This window comes from Asterias rubens, unplaced genomic scaffold (assembly GCF_902459465.1).
Source record: "Asterias rubens unplaced genomic scaffold, eAstRub1.3, whole genome shotgun sequence".
Taxonomy (NCBI): Eukaryota; Metazoa; Echinodermata; class Asteroidea; order Forcipulatida; family Asteriidae; genus Asterias; species Asterias rubens.
The window spans coordinates 161,536-187,476 of NW_022985695.1; the positions used below are offsets into that span (position 1 = coordinate 161,536).

General features: G+C 39.0%; 2 protein-coding genes across 5 annotated transcripts; one reads left to right on the plus strand and one right to left on the minus strand.

Annotated features, from left to right (window-relative positions):
* Nucleotides 1–3,202: 3,202 nt before the first annotated feature.
* Nucleotides 3,203–8,895, minus strand: LOC117305671 (NF-kappa-B-repressing factor-like). Of its 3 annotated transcripts, XM_033790530.1 has the most exons (3): nt 8,712–8,895; nt 4,384–5,596; nt 3,203–4,077 (listed from the first exon to the last, which is right to left on the minus strand). In XM_033790530.1, the coding sequence occupies exons 1-3, from the start codon at nt 8,888–8,890 to the stop codon at nt 3,571–3,573; spliced, it is 1,899 nt and encodes a 632-aa protein (XP_033646421.1). In that variant the 5' UTR covers nt 8,891–8,895; the 3' UTR covers nt 3,203–3,570. The 3 variants fall into 3 exon arrangements, with proteins under 3 accessions (XP_033646421.1, XP_033646418.1, XP_033646419.1); XM_033790527.1 differs by having other exon boundaries at nt 3,203–5,596; XM_033790528.1 differs by having other exon boundaries at nt 3,203–6,322; nt 8,712–8,797.
* Nucleotides 8,896–8,937: 42 nt separating this feature from the next.
* LOC117305672 (prostaglandin reductase 2-like) lies at nt 8,938–24,455 on the plus strand. Of its 2 annotated transcripts, XM_033790532.1 has the most exons (8): nt 8,938–9,072; nt 11,348–11,423; nt 14,750–14,865; nt 16,333–16,539; nt 18,479–18,649; nt 20,450–20,659; nt 21,868–22,077; nt 23,554–24,455. In XM_033790532.1, the coding sequence occupies exons 2-8, from the start codon at nt 11,408–11,410 to the stop codon at nt 23,659–23,661; spliced, it is 1,038 nt and encodes a 345-aa protein (XP_033646423.1). In that variant the 5' UTR covers nt 8,938–9,072; nt 11,348–11,407; the 3' UTR covers nt 23,662–24,455. The 2 variants fall into 2 exon arrangements, with proteins under 2 accessions (XP_033646423.1, XP_033646422.1); XM_033790531.1 differs by lacking the exon at nt 11,348–11,423.
* Nucleotides 24,456–25,941: the final 1,486 nt, after the last annotated feature.

Consider the following 25,941-nt stretch of genomic DNA (forward strand, 5'->3'; position numbering starts at 1 on the left):
TAGGCAACATGTTCCTTTAACTGAGGGAGTTGAGAAGAGAATGGCCAAAATGCTTGTATTTGTAAGCACAATTGAAACACAGTATGGAAATATAACCAGATAATAACAGGACTGGAATTTCATCTTTTGAAAGGGCCAGGCCATTGGAAAATCTTAAAGTCTAAGGGAACCTTTCAAAGGGGCACCAAGGTCAAGCAAGACAGGGCAACAGAGGCCAGGCCTCTGTGAAATTTCAGGCATGTATAAGATGTGAACAAGTGCACCCTAACACTAATTATGCATCCCAAAAATAACCACTCCTCCCCTGCACCCTGCCCCAAACTTCTCAACAGCTACCCCTATATTCCCTAATTAAATCCCCAACCCTTTCAACCAACCTTTAGACCTACCCAGAAATGTACAGTATCCTGACTATAACACCCCCCCCCCCCATTCTGCACATCCACAATACACATCCCAAAATTAAACACCCCCCCCCCCCCATCCAATCAACCGGACCTCTATAGCCCTACCTGAACAGAAATCTAGAATATTCTGAGGACCCCCCCCCCCTCATCCCCCAATTAACCCTTCCATCATTTGTTGTAACTTCATACAATGTACTTTTTAAACCTCATTTTCAACTGTGCATAGGTGGTTAGGCTTCATCCATTTTGTATTTTTACAACCAAAGATCGAAAAGTGCCATAGGCAGCCAAGGTCCAAACATGAAGCATATGTAGTGCCTGTACCATATGTACTTGTCGCCATTTCAGTAAGCAACTCTTTAGATGCACAAATAGATCAGTGCAGACAATGCGCATAAAAAAAAGAATCAGCAAATCTCAAAAAAAAACAAATTCATAAATACCCCAGACAGTTTCGCTACTCCTATTGGTGGAGATAATCAACAAACCAAAACTTTCAAATACATGACAGCATTTTAGACAAATATTTTTTCTCCGGATGACTCTTAGACAGCTTGTACAAATTTATTTCAATTAGACACTCAGCTTAACAAATCGAAGCATGTTTTTCTTGATAGTAGTACCAATACTTACTTTTACTTTTATTAAATTACTTTAATAAGTGATCTGAGACCAATTTCATAAAGCTGCTTAAAAGCAGAAAATACAATGTATTCTGTGTAAAAAAATGTCTAGCAGGATACCAGCCACAGATAGTACATGTGAGACTGTGTTTTTAAAGCTGCTAAGAAACTTCATTCTGGTAAGCATAAATTTCTTATGCTTAGCAACTTATTGTGTTAACTGGTTACTCAGGGTACTTGTTTTCTATCGATTGAGGGCGCTGTTCACATCGAGCAGTTGCTACGAGGGCTGAAAGTCAGAGTCTTAGTTTCACGATTTTCCCAAGTAAACAGCCCATTGTTCTTCGCCCAAAGTTTTTTGGATTTCCGCCGAGGTTTATTAAACGGTTTGTGCATTGATTTTCTTGCCACTAAAATTATAAAGCTGATTGATTGATTGTGTTATATTTATGTACTGATTTTAAGCCTAAAATAGTTGTATTTTGTCATTGCGTTTAGTTTGGTCGCACATGTAATTGGGGATTGTTATTCATACACGCATATTGTCGTTGGTTGATATAACACAGGTTAACGCATAATATTCTATGATTCAGTCAGTTGCTAATTGTGTTTATGTGGTAATTATAGCCCAGGGTTTATAGGTCAAAGTTTGTATTATAGATTCCCTTCAGGCACATGGGTCAATGTAAACATTGCTTTATTCAGTCCTTTATTTGCATTATTATTAGGGTAATTCTGGTTAGGTCCAATTAATTGGTACAATCACTGAGTATTTCTTGTGACATATATTTTTGTTTCTATTTTCATTGTAGTTAATCTGTGCTAATCACAATGCCTAATGAGAAGAAGAAGAGATATTAAAGAAACCAATCACAGAAGCACAGCATTTTCGTCTTTGGCTGATTCACACTTGCTTAGCAATTAAGATTTATACACAGTTAGGGTCAATCTTAACTCTTTGTGAAATTAATTGATAGCTGCAAATGAAGCATCAGGCTATACAACGAACTGCATTGAAAGGTAGTTCCAGGTCTAAACTTACATGTACATGATAAATTCTTTACAATAACTATATTTGATAACTTTAAAGAAATAACTGCTACCCAAAACCCCTCTATTATAAATATATCCCTTGCAAACTGGCATTCATTCAAGACCAAACAGTGCCTTAGTGAGATCAGCGAAGACCAATCTTTGGGTAAGAGACTTAGTAAACAAGCAGCAGGCACAATAGACCCTTCCCATGAAATATGTAAATTGCACATACTAACATTTTGGTTGGCAAAATGAGGGAACATCGCGCTGTTTTGTACACGGCTATTGGATACGTGACGCAGACGCGCTTGCGCATCTGCTTAGTGCACAACTCTATGGCGTTTGCCAACCAAAAGGGTCTGTATGCATGCGTGAATGTGATTAGCATATTTCATGGGAAGGGTCCATTCCAATGACTAGAATACAAGAGGTACATACACCAAACATTAGAGGTTTGAATTTAATGCACTTTTTCAAACTGACAACTCGGTATACACAATGACTTCTTCTACATGTACTTTTGACAGTAACAAGAAGCCGCAGGTGGCAACATGCAGGCATGCATTATATGTATAATCATTCGTTGCACTGTTCGTATGACATTTTATTTCTGTAGTTAAGCTAATTTTGTTTCAATGCAATAAAGCTTTTTTTCTTGGTTTGGCATGCCTGTTTTGTCAGCTGTGGGTTCATTGAGTTGGTTTACAGGTCAAATAATTTTTTTAATAGTTTGTTAACTTTAGACGCCTTCATGTAAAGTTAGTCGCCAACTGTCGCCAACCATGAGAACATAGACTGAGGCGAGACAACATGTCTAGCTATAATTTTGGTTTGAACTTGATTTTTCTCTGATATAGGAAATGCAACAAAAGAATCATTCATTAAATCTAAAGAACAAATTAATTTGAATTTTGTTTAGTGGGTGAATTTCTATAATTTATAACAGCAATAGCCCATAATGCGCAATGGTAATATTTAAAACACAAAATACAAATGATCATAATATAAAATTTTGTGAAACAATTCCCTTCTAATGAATGTGGTTAAACAAAATAAAGTGATTAAACAAAGTTGTAAATCTGAGAAACAATTCATGCATGAAATATTTCTCCAATATTGTGTAATTCCTATTATGGATTTTTCTTCCTACAATGAAATAAGTGTAACCACCTTTTGAAATTGAACACTTACAGGTTGGTTTTTACTGTACTCCTAAAACTACAAGGTTCGTTCCGCTATCGTCTCCAAGACCTATTCGTGTAGAGGATAGCAGAACGAACCTTTGCATAGTTCTTTGAGTAGTTTTATCTACACAGTATTAAATGAATTAAACAAGTCCAAACACCTTAGGTATAGATGGGTTACGATCAGGTCATTCGAATGCCATTATAAATGTATTAACAAGGGAAAAGTGCATGCGTGTACAATTCATCAAATATGGCGGTCGATGACGCCTGTTGCAATCCATCTATACTTTGCCTTTAAAACATGAAACTATCTGAAAATCACTGTCCAGGTGAGATAAGTTCATACTGTCCACAAGTCCCGCCACTTTCTGCCACATCTTGAACAAGATCATTGAGATTGCGTCTCTGACAAACTACAAGGAACCGTTTTTGTCCTTTCCCATGTGATTTACTCTTTAGACGAAATTTTTGGCAGACTTCATGGATCACTTTCCTCTCATCGTTCGAGAGGTCTGCAGAGAACACAAGATCATCTCGTCGCCCCGAGGTCACAAAATTCTCCAGGATCTTTTTAACTGCTTTCATGTCGAGCTTTTGGGTTGCGCTATCCTTCGGCACAGGAATGAACCCAAGCCCTTGCATTCCAATCTTCCCGTTAGCTTGGATGGGCTCTACAATTCCATCCTTCCCTAATGCCCCACCTTTCCAGCCCATCATTTTCAGCAACTTGTGTCCAACGTTGGATTCACCAATTGCCGTGTTTTTTGCATCAGGCTGTTTGATATTTTTGACATGTTCGAGTTCATCGCGATTGACTGCCACTCCCTGGGCATTGTTAAGGTTCTTCTTCAGGGTTGGACAGCTTTGTTTCAGTATCGCTAGAGCTTTAGCGGCAGAGATATGTTTCACTTCTTTTTTGTTCATGTGAACTCCAGAAGCGACAGTAACACCATTGATGACGGTGTGGCACACATAACCAATTTCACCATTCAGCCTTCCAATAGTATCGCTGGTTTTAAACAAAATGGGAACATGGTTACTCTGTGCAGAGTTTATCAACATGCTAACTGGTGGGATTGAAACAGCATGATCCATCAGAACAAACCCATCTAAGGTGTTGACTGCCACTCCCTGGGCATTGTTAAGGTTCTTCTTCAGGGTTGGACAGCTTTGTTTCAGTATCGCTAGAGCTTTAGCGGCAGAGATTAGTTTCACTTCTCTTTTGTTCATGTGAACTCCAGAAGCGACAGTAACGCCATTGATGATGGTGTGGCACACATAACCAATTTCACCATCCAGCCTTCCAATATTATCGCTGGTTTTGAACAAAATGGGAACATGGTTACTCTGTGCAGAGTTTATCAACATGCTAACTGGTGAGATTGAAACGGCATGATCCCTCAGAACAAACCCATCTAAGGTGTAGGTCGGCTTTGGGGTTCCACTAATATTATGTGCTTTAACTTCAAAATTCTGCGACTCCAAATTGTCGTCAAAGGGCACTACCTCTTTGCTGTAGTTTCTTCCCAGCTGGCTCACTTTATTCTCATTGTTCACGACATAGTTGGAACTCTCCAAGATGGACACAGCCTTCTCGGCTGCAGCCGTTTTAGCGTTGGGTTTGTTGGCAGATTCTACACTGGCCATAAGTACATCACCCATGTACAGATTACAGAGCCAAGTTGGGTTATCATTGATGCTCATTCCAAGATTCCTTCTGACCGCTTTCGGCAACTTTCCACCAACGGGAGGAATCTCAATAAATTCCACATCTGGTCTCAGGGATGATTTGCTCCCAGCATTGTGAAGCCTGTGGAGTGCAGAGCCCAAGTGATTGTTCGGATTACTCTGTCTCAGCAAGTTGTCCGCTAGTAAAGAGACAGCTTTATCGTGCGCCACCATCGTATTTCCTAGTTGGTCATCTCTCTTCTTGAAGTTCGATTGTTTTGTCCCTCGTTTGTCATATCCGAAAGCTGCCCGCTCCCTTGCAATTGGTTTATTCTCCGTCTTCTGGAACTTACTCCCTGCTCTTTCCGTCTCTTCAAGTTTTCGCTTAACTTGCCCACCAGGAAAGTCACATCCCTTGTTGGCCGTCTCCATGGAGCTGGCTCCAGCTTTCTGGAAGATACTCTCTTCTTTTTCCTCCTTAAGTCTGGGCGTAACTTGTTCCGAGGCGTTGGTCGTTGGGATCACTTCTGGTGTTGGTTTGGATTTGGGTTTAACAAAAGGCTGAGATGTACTCACAGAGGTGTTTGGTTTGCTTTTAACGTCCAAGGGTGTGTCATCATCTAGAGATATGCCTTTAGCCATTTCCTTTACTCGTTCCATCAATTCAGGTGGATATCTTCAACAAAAAGAACACCACAAGTAAGTTTGATTCTTTGTTTCAGTGTGCGTTCATTGGGCCGTGAAATGATTGCAATATTGTTTGGTGTCTGCTGGTTGTTTATTGTTATGTAGAATAAACACACAATGCACAATATTGGGTCCATATTCAATTCACTTTTTGAGCTGGATTACTGGTAAATCAATTCAATGTTTTTGTTTTGGCTAAAGTTGTTCAGATAACGAGTAAATAAGAGGATCAATGTAAATCTAGCAAAATATTTTTTGTAAGGGTTCATTACGGAGATACTCTGAAAGAGTTAAACACAATTAATGTAGACAGACTACACATAAACTATCTCAGAAAAGACAATGAAAGCTTTTCAGAATTTCTTGCGGGGAGGATGTATCTCTACCAAGTGAAACTTAACATTTAAATTCAATGTTACACTGTTGGTCACAACACTTGAAATAATATTTCCGTACCTGTCATTTTGACCAAGATACAGAAATTTTTCCAGTGTTTTGTTCAAAAGTTAAACATTTCATTGGAACGAACAACCAACACAGGTGTGGAACTTTTATAATTTTTCCCCCAATAAAGGTCACATTGTGTGTTTATTTCTATTCAGTGTTTTTGTTGTTGTTGACTACATGACTGGGGGGGGGGGGGGCTAGGGTAGATTAGAGAACTTCAATCCCTTCTGCCATCAGCTTCACTCGTTCCATTAATTCAGGAGGATACCTGAAATTCAAGGTGAATGAAGTTAAAAGTACTGTGTTTCAATACGTGGCTTTAAACTTTCTGAATTTTGATTTTATTTACCTCTTTAAATGTTTGTGTTTTGAAAATGATTATCTTAAAAAATCATTATAAACACTTTAAAGTTCAACTTCAAGTTTTTGTAGGGAAAAATTAGACTAAACCATTCTGTGAAAGGGGTGTTACAAGGCAGTGCGTGTGCGCTGTCTGTTTACATTGCCCGCTGTTCACACATAATAAGGCGCGCACCTTGTAACACCCCTTTAACAGAATGGTTTAGTCCAATTCGGCCGCAGCTTGGCAGTTTGTCAATCCAATAGGCTGGTACCTTTAGTTCAGCGCTTGGCGACCAAAAAAGACATTGTTGCAAAGCGATGCGACAGGTTCAAAATATAAACCTGGGAACCTCGCTCCAGGATCTGGTAAGTTTGTGTGCTTTTTTTTAAAAAATATTTTTTTAAATGGTGTTTTGAGTGTTCATTAGACATTGAGGATTAAGTTTGTGCACTTAGAATTTGAGTCATGAGTACAAAACATATCCACGCGTCCGGGAACCACTTACTACTTAGATCTAGAGTGTAGACATACTGTTACCCTGTGCAAATGCTTCGTTGTTCCCAGATGCGCGGACATATGTGTTGTACACAAAGCACGGATCGAGTATTTCTTCTTTCCAGGACAAACGTGTGCAGATAATTTTCCACGTTCGTCTTGGGAAAAAAATAACATGATCGTCATGTGTTGTGACTTCGCGTAGTTGCGATAACGTAACCCTCCTCCCAACGGCCGAATAGGTCGGAGGGTTACGAAGCTCCCGCAAGTGTGCAGGGTGAAATGGTTAAAAAGGTACAATTTCGACAGCTAGTCAGCACATTTGCTCCATTTTTACCACTTTTGAAAATCATGACACAAATTCGAGAAACACGAACTTGATCCTCAATGTCTAATGAATCCTACTATATCACTCAAAACACCATTGAGGAAATAATTTGAAGAAAAATGACAAAAACTTACCAGATCCCTGAGCGAAAGAGTAAAAAATGTCCCAGGTTGAAAATTTGAATCCGAGGGGGGCGGAGCTTCGGCTGTGTGTGCACGTCACCGGGGTCAACGACTCAGCGCTGCGTGTGGTGCATTGTGTATCCCGGTAACTGTGCAGCCGTAGTCTTGGTTCCAAGACCATTGGTGTTGCGCAATCACACACAACCAACGTTCTCCAATCTATGCACAGGGCAAAATCTGTACACGCTTGTATTAATCGCACGTTAGCGGGCGCTCTGTTTCTCTGATTTCCGCATCTCACCGCGTGTACAAGACTACAGCTGCACAGTTGCAGGGATACAGAATGCACCACACGCAGCGCTGAGTCTGTGACGTGCACAAACAGCCGAAGCTCCGCCCCCCCTCAGATTCAAATTTTCAACCTGGGAAATTTTTTACTCTTTCGCTCAGGGATCTGGTAACTTTTTGTCATTTTTTTCAAATTATTTCCTCAATAGTGTTTTGAGTGATATGGTAGGATTCATTAGCGTGTTCCTAGAATTTGTCATGATTTTCAAAAGTGGTAAAAATGGAGCAAATCTGCTAACTAGCTGTCGAAATTATGTTATTAACCATACAATTGGGGACAATCAGCATTCGTAGTGTAGTGGCAAAATGGAATAGACGGGGACTGAATTACCACAGTAAGAATTTAATTTGTAACCATTTTTGAGATTGCAAAGTGGATTTCTTGGACCAACTCCTAGGTCAATGAGAGTTCAAAGAACACGTAGAGCCTAATTTTGGCGAGATTTTCATAAAAAAAGAAAAAAAAAATTTGACCTGATATCGAAATGCCAAACCCCCCAACACCTTTCATTTGTTACAAAATGATTAAAATAGACAGAATTTAATTAAAAATTAAATGATGACTTTTTCACTTACCCCCTATTTTTTTATAAAAAATGGAAAAGTTTCCGTATGGCGCCACCACTTTTTCATTCGATATGAAATAATATAGGAACTTATTTACCTGATTGATATATCCCTTTTTGTAAAAATGAGTGAAAAAGTGGTGGCGCCATCCGGAAAGTTATCCTAAAAAATTAAAAATTTTCTGAAAAAAGATATTCCCCGGGGGGAGTCCCGTATGTTTTTATTATGTGTGATTTTTTAGTAAATTTTGATAGGCCTACTGATTTATCTTATTCTTAACAAAGAATGAAAAGTGGTGTCAGGAAATCGAAATTGTCGTTCCCTTCTATCCACAACTGCCACTAACTGGTTTTCTTCAAATGGTCGAGTTGACTCTCAAATGGTACCAGCAGTGCTCAACACGTGGCCTCGCCTCGTTTATAAAAAATTAACAATCCAATTATTTCCAACTTACGAGCTTCCATCAAACTCCATATTTGACCACACCATGGCCAACGAAACCAGTTGGTTTCCAGAGTAACGATCCCAGTTGTTGATCATGAACTGTTTCCGAGCCTTCCAATGGTTAATTGGCTCGTACGGGTGACGATGTTTCTCGAAAAATTCTTCCATCTCTTTCGTTATGGACGCCATTTTGATTTTTGTTTGATAGAGGGCGCCCTTCACATCTGTGCGTTTTGTTTGGTTGTTGCAGAAGTAAAATTACCAAAACAAGAATAGTGTCGTCTCGTCGTCCTTTCCAACTTTGTCAACTCGGATAAAAAAGTAGATGGCAACGTTAGAAAACAAGCGAGTTTGTCTTGCAAGTAGACCAGGTAAATATATTGTTTTATTGTGATTTATGACAACAGAAACCATGGAGGTAGAAATGACTGGGCATGCTTTTATTTTTATAAAATAATTCATAAAATAAACGAGACTTGTTGCTTTAAAGTTTACTCTCTTCTGCCAACCATTTATCAGAAATAGTGAATACTTCGCTTAGGTCCGGCATTGTTCCTTACACTTATAAGGAGGCTGTTATTGCGCCATTCCTCAAACAGGCGAATAACTTTCCGCCACCACTTTTTCATCGCTTGGAATATCTGTTGGGTGTACATGGAATTCCCCTTAGGCCTACCTGGTTCAAATCATATCTGATCGATCTCATGGTGTCCGTGTAGTTGTACTGTAGATGGCAAAATTCTCTTCTGTTCAGAACTTGGTGTATGGCGTTCCTCAGGGATCTGTGTTGGGTCCTTTGCTGTTCGCCGTTTATATTTTGCCTCTCGAAAATCTTGTTCGCGAATATGGGATTGATCTGTATATACGCTGGAATGGCTAAGTGTATGTTTCGGTTTGTTCCAAAGTGCAAGCATGGATGTCAACAAACTTCCGGAAGCTCAATGCAGTGCTGACAAAACTGAGGTTATGGTGATTGGGTTGAGGGCCCAATTGGCCAAGTTCAACCTGTCCTCAGTGACTGTTGCTGGTGTTGATGTTCCCATCCAGACAAACCCTGTTAGAAACTTAGGGGTTATGTTCGACTCCAGTATGACGATGAGTGCACAGGTCGCGCAACCATCTGCCAACTATCATTTTAATAACATTAGTCGTGCTCGCAAGATGCTCACTACTGAGGCAGCCAAGCTAACTGTGCACACATTAGTCACCTCCAGGTTGGACTACTGCAATAGCCTCTTGATTGGTGTCAACAAATCCCTAATCACTAAACTCCAGAATGTCCAACGCACCTCTGCTCGTGTCATTGTCAAGCGCAAGAATGTACAACTCCATCACATCAGAACTCACTGCTCTTCACTGGCTCCCTATACAACAGCGTATCAAATTCAAAGTTCTTCTTCTTGTGTACAAAGCTCTCCATAAATAGTCGCCATCCTACATATCTGACTTACTACAGCTGCAACCACAACGCAGACAGCTTAGATCATCCACATCTTCCAATCAGTTTATCATGCCCAGAACCCATGCTGTGTCATTTGCAGATCGCTCACTCTTCTGTTTTGACCCAAAGGAATGGAACACTCTCCCCAACCACATCAAGGATGCTAACACTATTCACATCTTACAGAAACTCCTCAAATGTTTTCTATTCCAACTGGTGTATCAACATTAATTTCATCCAAATGTCTTGAGAGCCTGTGATTAACTTTGGTTGATTTTGGCGCTACATAAATTCCCTCTGATTAATTGATTGAACTCTCATTGGCCCTCTAGGTGGCAAAAAATCAACTCCACAATCTCAAAAATTGTTAAAAATGATAAATTCTTACTGTAATTCAGTCCCCAACTACTCCGTTTTACCAATACACTATAAATGCCAATGTCCCCGACCGTGCACGTATTTTTTTCCCAGGACAAACGTGGAGAATGATCTGCACATGTTCGTCCTAGAAAGAAAAAATACTCGATACGTGCTTTGTGTACAAAACTTATGAACACGTGTCTGGGAACAAGATGCGTCTGCGAATCAACATTCACCTGACACTCTTCAACAGAAGTGCCAATTAACAGTTAGTCGCCAATAGCTCATATTGATGTGTCTACACTGCCTTAATGTGGCACACACTGGTTTCGTTAATTTGGTGAACATTCGGGGGGCAGATGCCAACCAGTTCGGCAGACAGGTATACTGAAACACTTTGTCTTTCCATTGAAATTTCAAGAATTGTTGATGTTCCTCTGCTATTGGAACTGAACAATAAGCATCTTTAAGGTCCACTGATGCCATGTAACACCCAGGCATAACAAGGCGCACAGCATACCCATAAGTATCCATTTTAAAATGGTGGTATTCAACATGCTCATTAAGGCCTTTAAGATTAAGAATCCTTCTGTATGTTCCATCCTTTTTTGGCAGTACAAAGATTGGCGACACAAATTCGCCTCTGCATTGTTGAGATGGTTTAATAATCTTTTTTTGCAAGGAGCCTAATTAATTCTCAACAAATTATTGATTGCTCCGATTTACTGCATTTTATACTTCTTAAAGGTTGCAGTTGAACAGGTGGTGCACCATCAATAAACTCAACATGAGCATGTAACGCAACATCAATAATTCTTTCATCTGATGTTATTTGACGCCAACAGGATTAAAAAAGTTTCAGTCTACCTGCCTCGAAATTCACTTCACCGAGGCTAACACTACTCATGCTACACAACACATGTACGTATATTGACAGTAGTACTACAAGTACATACATCTTATCTTAACTATTGTTTTGATGGCCCTGCTTTGCATTTCTAAAGGAGTTTTTTTAACCGTCCGTCATATTATATGGTCAACAAAAAAATCCTCGACCTCGTCCCCCTCTGCCTCGTGCTCCACGGACTCTTTATCGCCCCCGGCTTGCACCTCGGCTTTGCCAGCCGATAGAGTGGCCTGCCTTGTTCACTTCCTGATTATCCTTCATTCTTGTTGTGACATCATCACCAAAAAGATAGTCAGTGAACGGTACTGTTGATGAGCACAAATGAAGGTAGTCTTGTTTCAGATCGGTTTTCATTAGGTCACGTCTTCTAAAGTTGAGCAGGCGGTTGGTGTTGCCCAAAAGGGCTAACGAATCCGTACCCAAATCTAGTACTTTTTGTAGGTCAACCTTACCTGGCCTATTAACCAACCGCGCCAGTTCTTCGACCAGCTTTGTGACCGCCGTTGTCCCCTTTACAAGGGAGCTTTGAATGGACTGCATTTTAGTGTCCAAGGATCTTGTATCTGGGCAAATTATGTCCCAAATAAGCTGGTTCACACGAACAGCTGAGAGTCCAGGGCATTTTTCAGGTTTTTATTTAAAACTTCTTGACCAGTTCGTTGATCCTATCTTCAGAAACCGCGTCTCTGAACAACCCGTTTATCATGTTTGCAAGATTTGCATCGACTGCTGTCGCACTGTTCTTATGTGGTGAATTTGTTTGTCATACCTTTGAAAATGCTTTCACCTAATGAATCTGACTTATCAATAATGTGGTCGGTTTATCCGATTTAACGTTGACCACTGACCCAGTGGCTGCCTCCTGTGCATGTGTTTCGCATTCAGACTGCACATCTGCTGGAGGGTTCCCACCCTCCTCATAATCGAAGCTTTCCTCATAGCTCCATTCTTTTTTCCAAGAATTTCTTGGTAACTTTTAATTTCCAGCAAATTTTCAAAATTGAAGAAATTTGTGAGTTTTCAGCTTTTGTGCTGGCACTTGCACCACGGCTTGTTGATGCTTGATCCAAATGAAAAAAAAAAATGCTTGATTAAATTAGGGTCAATGTTACCAACACTGCCCAAATCTTTGAATCACTGGACTTTCCCCCCTTTTTTTTTTCATTTCACGGAAGTTTTCTCCATGTCGTCCATCAGTTTTTTTTTCTTGAAGAGCCTCTCTTCAATATTCACACCCCGTGTGAAATTAACTAAACAAATTTTTAATTTGTCCATAGTTAGTGTAACAAAGTTACAACACTTTTTATTACTACCAGGGGCCGATTTCACTAACATGTTTGCGATCATCGCTAACACACTTGCGATGAGATTGCAAACCTCAAATCCATCGCAATTGCGATGTCGCTAATTCTGCGTTTCACTAAATTCATCGCAATTGCGATGACGTTAAAAGGGAAATAAAGTTTTTGTACGAGGCTAAAAGTAGTGACCTTTGACATCCCGCAACAAAATCGTCGGTCGTCGCTCGAAATGAAATGGCATTGTGCAGTTTATATGCAAATCGTTGTCATGTTGGTGCATACAAACTATTGTGGACGATGTTTAGACATTCATTTACAAAGGGTTAAAGCATTTATAGGCCTATGGCCTCTATTATAATTTTAGATTTTAATAAATAGTTTTCGTAAATCTGTTGTAACGGTGGGATTGATGAAAATTCTGACATATCTGTGTAATAATACTAAGCTTCACACTGTCAATTTGCCAATACATTACACATTTTTTCTAAAAATGATGGTTAAAATAATCGAACCCATATAGTATCTCATTTTTACCGATATTTAGGGGCTCTTTGCTGCAGTTGCGTCGCTGATAGTTGTCATCGGCAATCTGAGTCTACCAGGTAAAAGACCACAAGACTAAAATAATGTAGCGCCACTCATTTTACTCTAAATCACGGACAATTTATACGTCAAAACGTACACCGCTATAACTTTAAGCACAGAATGGCGCAATGTATCGTAAGTTTGCGATGAACTTTTACTTTGCGACCACTAACATGTCATCACAAGATTGTCATCGCTAAATAAAACTTTGCGACGAGTATATTCATCGTTAAGTTTTAGTGAAATCATCGGCTAAAAATCCATCGCTAAGTTGCGATGGATTTTAGATTTAGCGATCGATTTCGGCGTTTGCGATGACCAAAACGCGTTAGTGAAATCGACCCCAGTACTAAGTTCTATAAGACCAGCGGCCTTAAGAGTTACTATACAACAATTACTATATTTTCGCTACACTGGACGGAGACTGTAACACAACGTGTTGCTTCGTCAAAGTACATCGGCACACTGAAGCTACACGGTACGTGGCGTAATCTCATGTGTTCAATGAAGTGTGACCGATGACGTAATAGAATGCCACTTCAGCTCGCGCAAGTAAACCACAAGATATGGGTGGGGCGGAGAAGAGGGGGGTATTTCAGTGTATGTTGGAGAATTAGGGGATTGATACATAAATACATTTATCATGTTATATATTATGTCTAAAAAAGGAGTACAGCTACAGAAAAGTGCCTCATTTATAAGGGCAGCTGGCTCTGGCAGACTAGTCTGTAAAGTAAAGGTTGGAAAACGTTTGTTAGTGTAAGTGTAACCAAAATAAAAACAAAACCCCCCTTTATTTTTGTTTTAAAGCCATTGGACCCTTTCGGTAAACAGTGTTGTCCAAGGCCCACACTTTGTGTACCACAACTTCTATATCAAATAACAAACCTGTGAAAATTTAGGCTCAATCGGTCATCGGAGTCGGGAGAAAACAACGGAAAAACCCACCCTTGTTTCCGCGCGTTTCGCCGTGTCATGAAATGTGTTTAAAATAAATCCGTAATTCTCGTTAACGAGAATTTATATTGTTTTGCTGTTTTCTCAAAAAGTTAAGCATTTCATGGAATAATATTTCAAGAGAAGTCTTTCACCATTGCCTTCTGTAAACCCTGTAAGTTATTTGTAAATCTGTGAACTTTTATTTTTTTTCCTGAACCGAAAGGGTCCAATGGCTTTAATAAGTAGTTTGAATGAATGTTTTGATATGGGGTGGTCAAATCTGTATTTATAACTTACTTCAGCGGCACTACTTTACTACTACCACCACACTTCGTTATTTAACAAGTCACTCAGGATGTTCTTAAACATTGTACATATACACGATCAATTGCTTTTGTTGTGCCTTCTATTTGATGAAACATTTACCTGTACTTGTAGGTAGTACATGATGATAATACTGCCAAACTATGTGTGACTAATTTTTTATTTTTTTGTACCCCTATGAATATCTTCAGGTGCTGATGGTGTTCCTTCTATTGAAAACTTCAGGGTTGAAAACTGTGAGGTGCCAATTCTTGAAGAAGGACAAATTCTCGTCAAGACACTTTGTTTGTCTGCAGATCCATATATGGTATGATTGGCCTTCTTCTTCCATAAAAGTACAGTCCACCATCTGGTGTATTACGTACTGTGGTTGTTGTGTGCATGCGAGGGAGAGGATATAATATGCAGTGCAGGTTGGTGAACAGTGAATGTAGAGTGCGGCTAAAAACAGCTCAGGGGTGGATTTCACAAAGAGTTAGGACTAGTTACTCGTCCTAACTTGGGACTATCCATGCAATTTGTATATATCTCCTAGGACTAGTCCTAAGTTTGGACTAGTCCTAACTCTTTGTGAAATCGACCCCTGGCTGACTTAACGGAGCTGGACTGACTGTACACCCTGCTTAAAGCTAGCAAGAGTTGTGCAGTTGATCAGGTCTTCCGGGATATTGTTCCATATTCTAATGCTATTGGGAAAGAATGACTGTTTGTAGACCCCTGTCCTGGCGAATTGTATCATGTATCCGTAAGAATGACCCCTCAGAGAAACGGTGCATAGTGTCAGAAACTTGTGTGGGACGTCAACCAGGTTGTTCACAATCCTGTACATTATAACTGCCTTGGCCTGTGCACGCCAGTCTTAAAGCCATTAAGCACTTTCGGTACAGAAAAAAATATTAAAAGTTCACCAATTTACAAATAATTTACAGGGTTTACAAAAGGTAATGGTGAAAGACTTATCTTTCAAGAAATATTATTCCATGAAATGCCTTACTTTTTGAGAAAACATTAAAACAATATAAATTCTCGATAGCGAGAATTACGGATTTATTTTAAACACATATCATGACACGGCGAAACGTGCAGAAACAAGGATGGGTTTTCCCGTTATTTTCTCCCGACTCCGATGACCGATTGAGCCTAAATTTTCACAGGTTTGTTATTTTATATATAATAAGTTGTGGTACATGAAGTGTGGGCCTTGGACAATACTGTTTACCAAAAGTGTCTAATGGCTTTACTGTGTGGTCCAATGAAGTTGGCTGATCATGGCAGTAACACTAGACCATGCTAGTGGAATTGTCTTAGATAGTGGAACGAACCTCACAGTTATAGAAGTTTGATTGGCCCTATCACTGGACTAAAATGTTTGGGGGGGGGGTGGGGAATCCACTAGACCACAGTGCTTGTTTGAAGCTAAACATGTGTACCAGTTTAAAACAGTTTTTACAAGACAAGATTTGAAAAACAAAAAGTTTGGGTTTAACATTTGAGCTGTTTTACTTTGAACTCAAGCATTAAAAAGTAAGGGGAGATTCATTGTACATGTATATCTATTATGGGTCAAAATGGAATGATTTGATTGGTTGTTGGAAAATACACCAGGAAAAGGGACACACAAAATATGGTTGCACATCGTAAAACTATCCCTTTATAGACCAAAATATTCTCAGTATGTGAAATTTTGTTTATATATGTTTTAAATGGAATCCCATCTAGTAAATACAAACATTGTGAAATTTCTGACTTCATTTTTCTGTGATATTGATTTCAGAGGTGTAGAATGAACCTCGACACTGGAACAGACTACATATCACCATGGAGACTAGATACAACAATAGATGGTGGAGGGGTGGGTGTGGTGGTGAAGAGTAACAATCCGGGTTACAGAAAGGGAGACATTCTGGAAGGTTTTCATTGGCCTTGGCAGTTATACTCTGGTCTAGACGTACAGGGTTTCAACTGCTTGATTGTCAATAAGGTTTGTTTGTTTGTTTGTTGGGGTGTTTTGTTTGTTTGTTCGTTTGTTTGTTGTTTGTTTGTTTGTTTGTTTGTTTGTTTGTTTGTTTGGTTGTTTGGTTGTTTGGTTGTTTGTTTGTTTGTTTGTTGGGGGTGTTTGTTGGCAAGGGAGACGTTCTAGAAGGTTTTCATTGGCCTTGGCAGTTATTCTCTGGTCTAGACGTACAGGGTTTCAACTGCTTGATTGTCAATAAGGTTTGTTTGTTTGTTTGTTTGTTGGGGTGTTTTGTGTGTTTGTTCGTTTGTTTGTTGTTTGTTTGTTTGTTTGTTTGTTTGTTTGTTTGTTTGTTTGTTTGTTTGTTTGGTTGTTTGTTTGTTTGTTGGGGGTGTTTGTTGGCAAGGGAGACGTTCTAGAAGGTTTTCATTGGCCTTGGCAGTTATACTCTGGTCTAGACGTACAGGGTTTCAACTGCTTGATTGTCAATAAGGTTTGTTTGTTTGTTTGTTTGTTTGGGTGTTTTGTGTGTTTGTTCGTTTGTTTGTTGTTTGTTTGTTTGTTTGTTTGTTTGTTTGTTTGTTTGGTTGTTTGTTTGTTTGTTTGTTGGGGGTGTTTGTTGGCAAGGGAGACGTTCTAGAAGGTTTTCATTGGCCTTGGCAGTTATTCTCTGGTCTAGACGTACAGGGTTTCAACTGCTTGATTGTCAATAAGGTTTGTTTGTTTGTTTGTTTGTTTGTTGGGGTGTTTTGTGTGTTTGTTCGTTTGTTTGTTGTTTGTTTGTTTGTTTGTTTGTTTGTTTGTTTGTTTGTTTGTTTGTTTGTTTGTTTGTTTGTTTGTTTGTTTGTTTGTTTGTTTGGTTGTTTGTTTGTTTGTTGGGGGTGTTTGTTGGCAAGGGAGACGTTCTAGAAGGTTTTCATTGGCCTTGGCAGTTATACTCTGGTCTAGACGTACAGGGTTTCAACTGCTTGATTGTCAATAAGGTTTGTTTGTTTGTTTGTTTGTTGGGGTGTTTGTGTGTTTGTTCGTTTGTTTGTTGTTTGTTTGTTTGTTTGTTTGTTTGTTTGTTTGGTTGTTTGTTTGTTTGTTTGTTGGGGGTGTTTGTTGGCAAGGGAGACGTTCTAGAAGGTTTTCATTGGCCTTGGCAGTTATTCTCTGGTCTAGACGTACAGGGTTTCAACTGCTTGATTGTCAATAAGGTTTGTTTGTTTGTTTGTTTGTTGGGGTGTTTTGTGTGTTTGTTCGTTTGTTTGTTGTTTGTTTGTTTGTTTGTTTGTTTGTTTGTTTGTTTGTTTGTTTGTTTGTTTGTTTGTTTGTTTGTTTGTTTGTTTGTTTGTTTGTTTGGTTGTTTGTTTGTTTGTTGGGGGTGTTTGTTGGCAAGGGAGACGTTCTAGAAGGTTTTCATTGGCCTTGGCAGTTATACTCTGGTCTAGACGTACAGGGTTTCAACTACTTGATTGTCAATAAGGTTTGTTTGTTGGGGTGTTTGTTTGTTTGTTTGTTTGTTTGTTTGTTTGTTGTTTGTTGTGGTTGTTTGTTTGTTGGGGTGTTTGTTGGCAAGGGAGACGTTCTAGAAGGTTTTCATTGGCCTTGGCAGTTATACTCTGCACTAGACATACACGATTTCTTGCTTGATTGTCAACAAGGGGAGGTCTGTTTGTTATTAATTATTCTGGTTTATTAAAAACTTTCAAATCTTGTGGCCAATGGTTGAAATACATCTGAATTCGCAAAATGATGAAAACATGTAAAAAATAAACGACAAGTGTCAGCCATCTGACTGACTGCAAAAAATTGAGGGCGCTCCGAAGTTGGTCCAGGTTTTTTTAAATGTCCGTTGTTGGCCAAACCAGAAAAGTCTGGTTTGTTTACACATCCTCCATTGTGAACTGGTTAAGGCATTTCAGGGGTTATTACCACAAAAAAACTGTAATCATATGATCTGTCTTTAATTGTTCTGTGACAGGTTGATGTTGGTTTGGTCAGGAAGCACTGGTCCTTAATGTTGGGATTGTTTGGATTATCTGGTATAACTGCATACCTTGGTATCAAAGAGAAGGGACATGTGGTACCAGACGGTGATCAGACGTTTGTAGTGAGTGCTGCGGCTGGCTCATGTGGATCTCTTGCAGGGCAGGTTTGTTCAATCCTTCTTCAATCTAAACACTGCAAAGTTCCCCTCTATTGTTTTTTAATACATGCTACATTTGCATCGGGGATAAAGAATATTATCTGGTTTTACAAAAATTATACATATTAAAATTTTGTGGTACCTTTTGCTAAAGTATATGATTCAAACTGCCTCTTGCTGTTTAACTTGCAATCTCAGTGCTAACTTTCTTGTTTTCTTTTTTATAGTAACAAGGTGGGGGCCTTAGATGTTTCTTTTTTTTTGCCTTTAAGATGTTGTACGTAAATACACTAGGCAAATTTCTTGCAAAGTTGTTTTCTCTGATTGTGCCAGTTGCATTTGGCATAGATGAACAAAATATAAAATATATGGAAAACAATAAAGGATTTTGTTTAAACAAAAAAAGGTGTACTCAAACATTGGAGCCTGTTAAAGTGCCAGATTTGTTTCCTGTTGATCATAACATCCTTCTCTCTCGGCTCCAGAATCACCTTGGCATAGAGGACACAGCCCTAGCATGGTGCAAATCGTATCTCCACAATAGAACTCAGCATGTATGTATTGGCACTGCGATATCCGACCCTGTTGTTTTGAACTACTCTGTGCCACAGGGGTCGGTACTCGGCCCGCAGTGGTTTACGCTGTACACTTTACCGATTCGTGACATCATCCTCAAATTTAATCTGAATTACCATGTGTACGCAGACGACACTCAGCTATACATCACGTTTAAATCTTCTCAAGAAAACGCCAATGCATCTATTGCAAGACTTGAGAAATGCATCCAAGAGATTCGACGTTGGACACAACAAAACTTCCTGAAGTTAAATGATGATAAGACAGAGTTCCTTTTATTTGGGTCACGTCAACAGTTAACTAAGGTTTCAGTGCCATACATCTCCATCGGTGATGCTCGGATAGCTCCCTCGCTAAAAGCTCGGAACTTGGGGGTTATTTTTGATTCATCGATGACACTTCAGCCACACATCAACAATATTGTTCGTTTATCATCATATCACATCAGGAATATAGGTAAGATTCGCAAGTACTTGGATAAAAGTGCCACTGAAAAGGTCATTCACGCATTTGTTACTTCTCGTCTTGACAACGGCAATGCTCTTCTATACAGTCTACCTAACAACCAGATTTCCCGACTTCAACGGCTCCAAAATACTGCTGCCCGCATTGTGACACTGTCTAGAAAATCCTGTTCTATCACCCCCATTCTGAAACAACTACACTGGCTCCCTATCTCTCAACGAATCATCTTCAAGCTGATGCTCATTGTCCACAAAGCTCTAAATGGCAAGGCTCCCCACTATATTTCTGAACTGCTTCAAGTTTACACTCCATCAAGGAATCTTCGATCAAGTTCCATGCTTCTCCTCATTGAACCCAAGTCTCGACACTCATGGGGTGACAGGTCTTTTTCTTCAGCCGCGCCACGCATCTGGAACTCTCTACCACTTAATCTTCGATCTTGTGTTTGTACCGCAAAATTCAAGTCTCTTCTCAAAACTTATCTTATGTCACAGGTTTTCAATGACTAATTTTGTTGTGTCTGTTTTTCTTTGTGTTTTGTTTTTGTTTTTGTTTTGGTTTTACTGCGCCTTGAACACCCAGCAGGGTGGATATGTGCGCATTACAAGTCTTATTATTATTATTATTATTATTATTATTATGTGTTTAAAGCAATTATGATCGGCCAAATTGGCTCCAAAGATTTTAGAATACGTGTGAGACTTGCACAGTTGTAGAAATTTGACTTTTGTTTGGTGAACATTTTTAAGATTCTTCTTTTGCTAGATAGCCAGATTAGAGGGCTGCAGTAACGTTGTCGGTATCTGCGGCTCGGATGAGAAATGTTCTTACATCACTGAGGAGCTTGGATTCAATCATGCCATCAATTACAAGACGGAGAACGTTGTAGAGAGACTGCGAGAGTGTTGCCCGGGAGGTATCAACGTTTATTTTGATAACGTTGGGGGCACTGTCAGCGATGATGTCATTCAGCAGGTGAGATCGAAGAAAAGAACAAATTATTTTAAAAAACTGATTGAATAATAGGATTTGAAACTTTGCATGGTGTGGGTATAATCAGGTGAGACTGAAACCTTTTTAGCAACCTAGACTGAGACCATGGACAAATCTGTACTGTGAATCTGAAGAGAGCAAATCCAAAGCCAACTTTCTTTGATTATTTAAAGGTAGTGGACACTATCGGTAATTACTCAAAATAATTATCAGCATAAAACCTCACTTGGTAATGAGTAATGGGTAGAGGTTGATAGTATAAAACATGATGAGAAACGGCTCCCTCTGAAGTGACGTAGTTTTTGAGAAAGAAGTAATTTTCCACGAATTTGATTTCGAGACCTCAGATTTAGAATTTGAGGTCTCGAAATCAACCACCTAAGCACACAACTTTGTGTGACAGGGGTGTTTTTTTCTTTCATTATTATCTCGCCACCTTGACGACCAATTGAGCTCAAATTTTCACAGGTTTGTTATTTTATGCATATGTTGAGATACACCAAGTGAGAAGACAGGCCTTTGACAATTACCAATAGTGTCCACTGTCTTTAAGGACTTTTAATGCTAACCACTGCTTTTGTCCAGACTCCTGTATGATGGCTTTGCTCAACCTCCACTATACATGTAGGTGTTACATAGCCGCTATTTGGTGCGTTCAACAATTTGGTTCCTGTTTTTTATCTTGTGGATGATTTTGGATTATTAGAAATTCAAGGTCTTGAAAAGTCTCCAAACAAGACCCCAAGATCTTTGCTCTAACACTGAGACTGAATCTTCAAAATTGAGACCTGGAAACAGCGAAAACCTCAATAAACTATCAAGACCAGTCTTCAAGACCTACAACACTGTACCGGCGTGGTCGGATTTTACAAAGAAAGAAGTATTTTCTGAACATTCTTCTCTGAATATTAATTTTGGTTTTACCCATCCACCAGTGTGTGTTAGCACTACACACTCATCTCTGTCCCCAGTTTTGTGAGAACAAAATCGAAGGCATATTACTTGGGTGGGATTCGAACCCACAACCTTAGCAATTCAAGAGCAGTGGCAGTTTGAATCCTTTATTTTGTTCACAGAACTCTGGAAAGTACTGATAATACGGTGCTAAAACACATCAGTGTAAATGTAAAACCAAAACTAATATTCTTTATCCCCAATCTAACATCTATTAAATTCTTCTTTGCCTTTAGATGACTGCTGACTCCCACATCATCTTATGTGGCCAGATCTCGGTTTATAACAAAGACGTTCCGTACCCTCCACCTCTTCCAGTCGAGACTGAGAGAACCTTAGAAGAGAAGAACATCACAAGGGATCGTTTCTTGGTTCTCAACTATGTAGATAAGTTTGCTAAAGCTGTTGAGATACTCTGTGGTTGGTACAGGAAAGGACAAATCAAGGTATATAAATTTTGGATCAGGGCCCAATTTCATAAAACATTTAAGCTTCAAAACTTGCTGTATGCACAGAAATATATTGCTCAGCAGAAATAGGTTACCAGCCAAAACGATACACATTTTGCATTGCTGCAACTGGTACACCCCTAAATTCTTGCTAAGCTAATATGCAGAATTATCTGCTTAAAGGCAGTGGACACTATTGGTAATTACCCAAAATAATTATTAGCAAAAAACATTTCTTGGTGATGAGTAATGGGGGGAGGTTGATGGTATGAAACATTGTGAGAAACGGCTTCCTCTGAAGTGCCATACTTTTCGAGAAAGAAGTAATTTTCCACGACTTTGATTTCGAGACCTTAGCTTTAGAACTTGAGGTCTCGAAATCAACCATCTATACGCACACAACTTCGTGTGACAAGGGTGTTTTTCTCTTTCATTATTATCTCGTAAGTTCGATGACCGATTGAGCTTAACTTTTCACAGGTTTTTTATTTTATGCATATGTTGAGATACGCCAACTGTGAAGGCTAGTCTTTGACAATTACCATTAGTGTCCACTGCCTTTAACATGAAGTTCGGCCCAGGGGAAACAAACCTGCACTGTTGACTGCCACAATCGGTTTCTCATGTGCGATGACATACAAATTAGGCAGGGAACCAACCTATGTGAAGATGAATCGTGGGTATCATTCTGAAGCCATTGTAAAGAAACCGGTGGACGGTAGAGGAGTGACTTCTGATGAACCAAAGACACTGATAGAACGTGACATGTGACACACCCAAACAAACATTAATTTGTCATTTGTCCTATGGGTACTACTTCAATGCTAAAGAAAATTTAAAGATTCATGTATTTATCAGTTTAAGTTAAAAACAAAACGATTCAGTGTTATTATTTAGAAAGACAAGACACACAAACGCGAAGTGAATTTGACATTATTTTGACATTATTTTGACGTGACAACCCTCCTTTCGCAGCGATATTTGCAAGTGAGTTGCCCTCAGCTCAACTCAGTGCGAATTTCGTTGCGAATTTGTGACATCAACATTCGTACCGGATTCGCATTTGCAGGAAGTATGAACCGGGCTTTACAGTTGTAAGTTTACTGGCCTGATGCTTAAGCCACTTGCCTCGGGCCTGTAAACTGATTTACATTTAAAACCCTGGATGTTTTTTTCAATGTGCCCCACTACCAATGTACACAGTACTTATGGCATAAGGTCCCATATGAAGGACAATAAGAAGCTTGCTCAAGTACACCACCGGGGCTGTGAACCCACACTCACTGATCAGAAACACCAGAGGTTGAGTCTCGTGTTTCTAATTACTCGGCCACGGCATGCCACATAAGAGGGTTCTAGAATTAGTTGAAGCTGTGTGAGTCAAATGAGAGGTTTTGTAAAGGAATGATGTATTTTTATCATTTTATGCTATTAAGGCCCTTCTTGATGGATGATTTTGTTTCTATTCTTCAGATCAAAGAGACTGTGGCTGAAGGACTTGAGAATGCTCCTCATGCTTTCGTATCCATGATGTCTGGAGGAAACATCGGCAAACAAATAGTTCATGTCTCTGACCTTTGACCCTAACATAATGAACCAATAAAGGCAGATTCATATCTCCTGCAAATGCAGAGTGAATTTTGTTGCCGCACTAATCGGCATGCACTGTTTTTCTGTTTGTGACGCAAGAAAACCTGCTTCACACTAAGTTGAGTACATTCTCATGATTATTTTGTATAAGTTCAGAAAAGGCAGTTGAGTGCTGGTCAATGCTGGGTTCTTATATAACACTTTATCACACCCCTAGGGGCGTATCAAAGCATTCATTAATTGGTTTTCAACATGATAAGCAGAGCTATGTTTTGAATTATGAGACCCACTTACAGCACCTTCTAATGTGCTGTAGCCACTGCCAGAGAAACACGGGGGCGAATCACCTTATCTTCACGATAAAGTGTAACTGGGTTAATTAACATGCATTCCACAACACTCAGGTTGGGTGTCGGATCCAAAGTCACTAGTGTTTAAGGTTGGGATAGAGAACAATTATTTATACATGTACAACCCTTTACCTTAATGTCTCATCCTTGCAAAGTCCTGTGAAATATTTACTCCAAGAGAACATTTGGAGTAGGGTAATGCAAGATAATTTCAAAGTTATTGTACTGCTTGTTGTTTTTTTCTTAGAAAAATTGCAGCAAGTGTGAAACAAAATGTGGTGATGTTTGGGTTGCAATTCCCTGAGGTTGTGGAGCGTGGGAATCTGTTTTATAGTGTGTGTACCAGTATGAGTACCAGTTAAAACGCAGTGGACACTTTCGGTAAACAGTATATTGTCCAAGGCCCACACTTTGTGTATCACAACTTCTATATCAAATAACAAACCTGTGAAAATTTAGGCTCAATCGGTCGTTGGAGTCGGGAGAAAATAACGGAAAAACCCACCCTTGTTTCCGCATGTTTCGCCATGTCATGACATGTGTTTAAAATAATTCCGTAATTCTCGATATCGAGAATTGATATTGTTTTAATGTTTTCTCAAAAAGTAAAGCATTTCATGGAACAATATTTCAAGAGAAGTCTTTCACCATTACCTTCTGTAAACCCTGTAAGTTATATGTAACTCTGTGAACTTTAATTTTTTTTTTTTTTTACCGAAAGTGCTTAATCGCTTTAATGAAACTGCAAATAAGCCTTGGCTGAATCCGAGTGGCAAAGATGTTCTCATTCTAACTTTTAAAAATATTTAAAAAAACTTTTCATGGAACTTGATGCAAAAATAAACTTCCAACGCAAATTGTGTGTGTATGAACATGTGTGTGGCACGTATGCAAATGAAAAATTGTAATGTAGCCTAATGGTATGCAAATATCAGCAGGTAAAAGACCACAGGGGAAACTGTGATGACTTGCTATTTTTTTCATTATTGCCCTTTACTAACTCTTGGGAATAATTTCCTTGCCAACAATTTTAAAGAAAAAAAAAAAAAGCAAAAAAAAAAAAGCAAGGTGTTTTTTGTTCATACTGCATAGCAGACCTATGCCACTCTTGCGCCTTAATTTCATGTCAATATGTTACCTAGGTGTTTTGTAAATTTGCTATGAATTTGCTATCAAAGCCATGAATTTCTTCTAGTTTGGGGTATTTTTAAAGCTAAATATCTATATTTTTTATAAATTATTTATTGACAGGCGGGTTATATTTTGAGGGGGAAAAACAAAAACAAAACAAAGGATGTTCTGTCAATGGGAAGTTTGCTTGTGTCAGAGTTGAGTGCCTGTGGATACATCAGAAAAGTAGCCAGAAATGTGTATGTACAAATCTTCCCCCAATTTCCTGAAATTTCAAAAAGACCAAATCATTCCTGATGGAGACATGCCTGCATCATTTCAGCTGAACAGCTGAATTTATCATCAAAACAAAATAATATACTGCCATTGAAAACTTAAAGAAAAAAAGTATGATTGTTTTTGTGATTTGCCATTTTTTTTCTTCTCCCCACAATTGCAAAATTGCATGATTGTGAACAAAGAGAAGTGAGGGTTTTGGGTTTATTTGTGGGGGGGGGGGGGGGTGATTGTTACAGTAATAAACATTGTGCAATGTTAATTTTAAATTTGGTGAGGTAAGAAGTTAACAAACAGACAAACACTTTTTTTATGTGAAGTTTGGTGGAGCAACATCTATTAATTAAAGCATTCGATTGTTGTTTTGTATTCATATACATGTATTCAGCAATTTAAAATTAAATCGTTTATTTTTATTTTTCAAGTTAATGTTGATTACTTTCAAGTTTCATTTTATTTTGTATGCATAAAATATTCAACAATAAGTGTGTGTGCCAAATTCCATGACACCTTT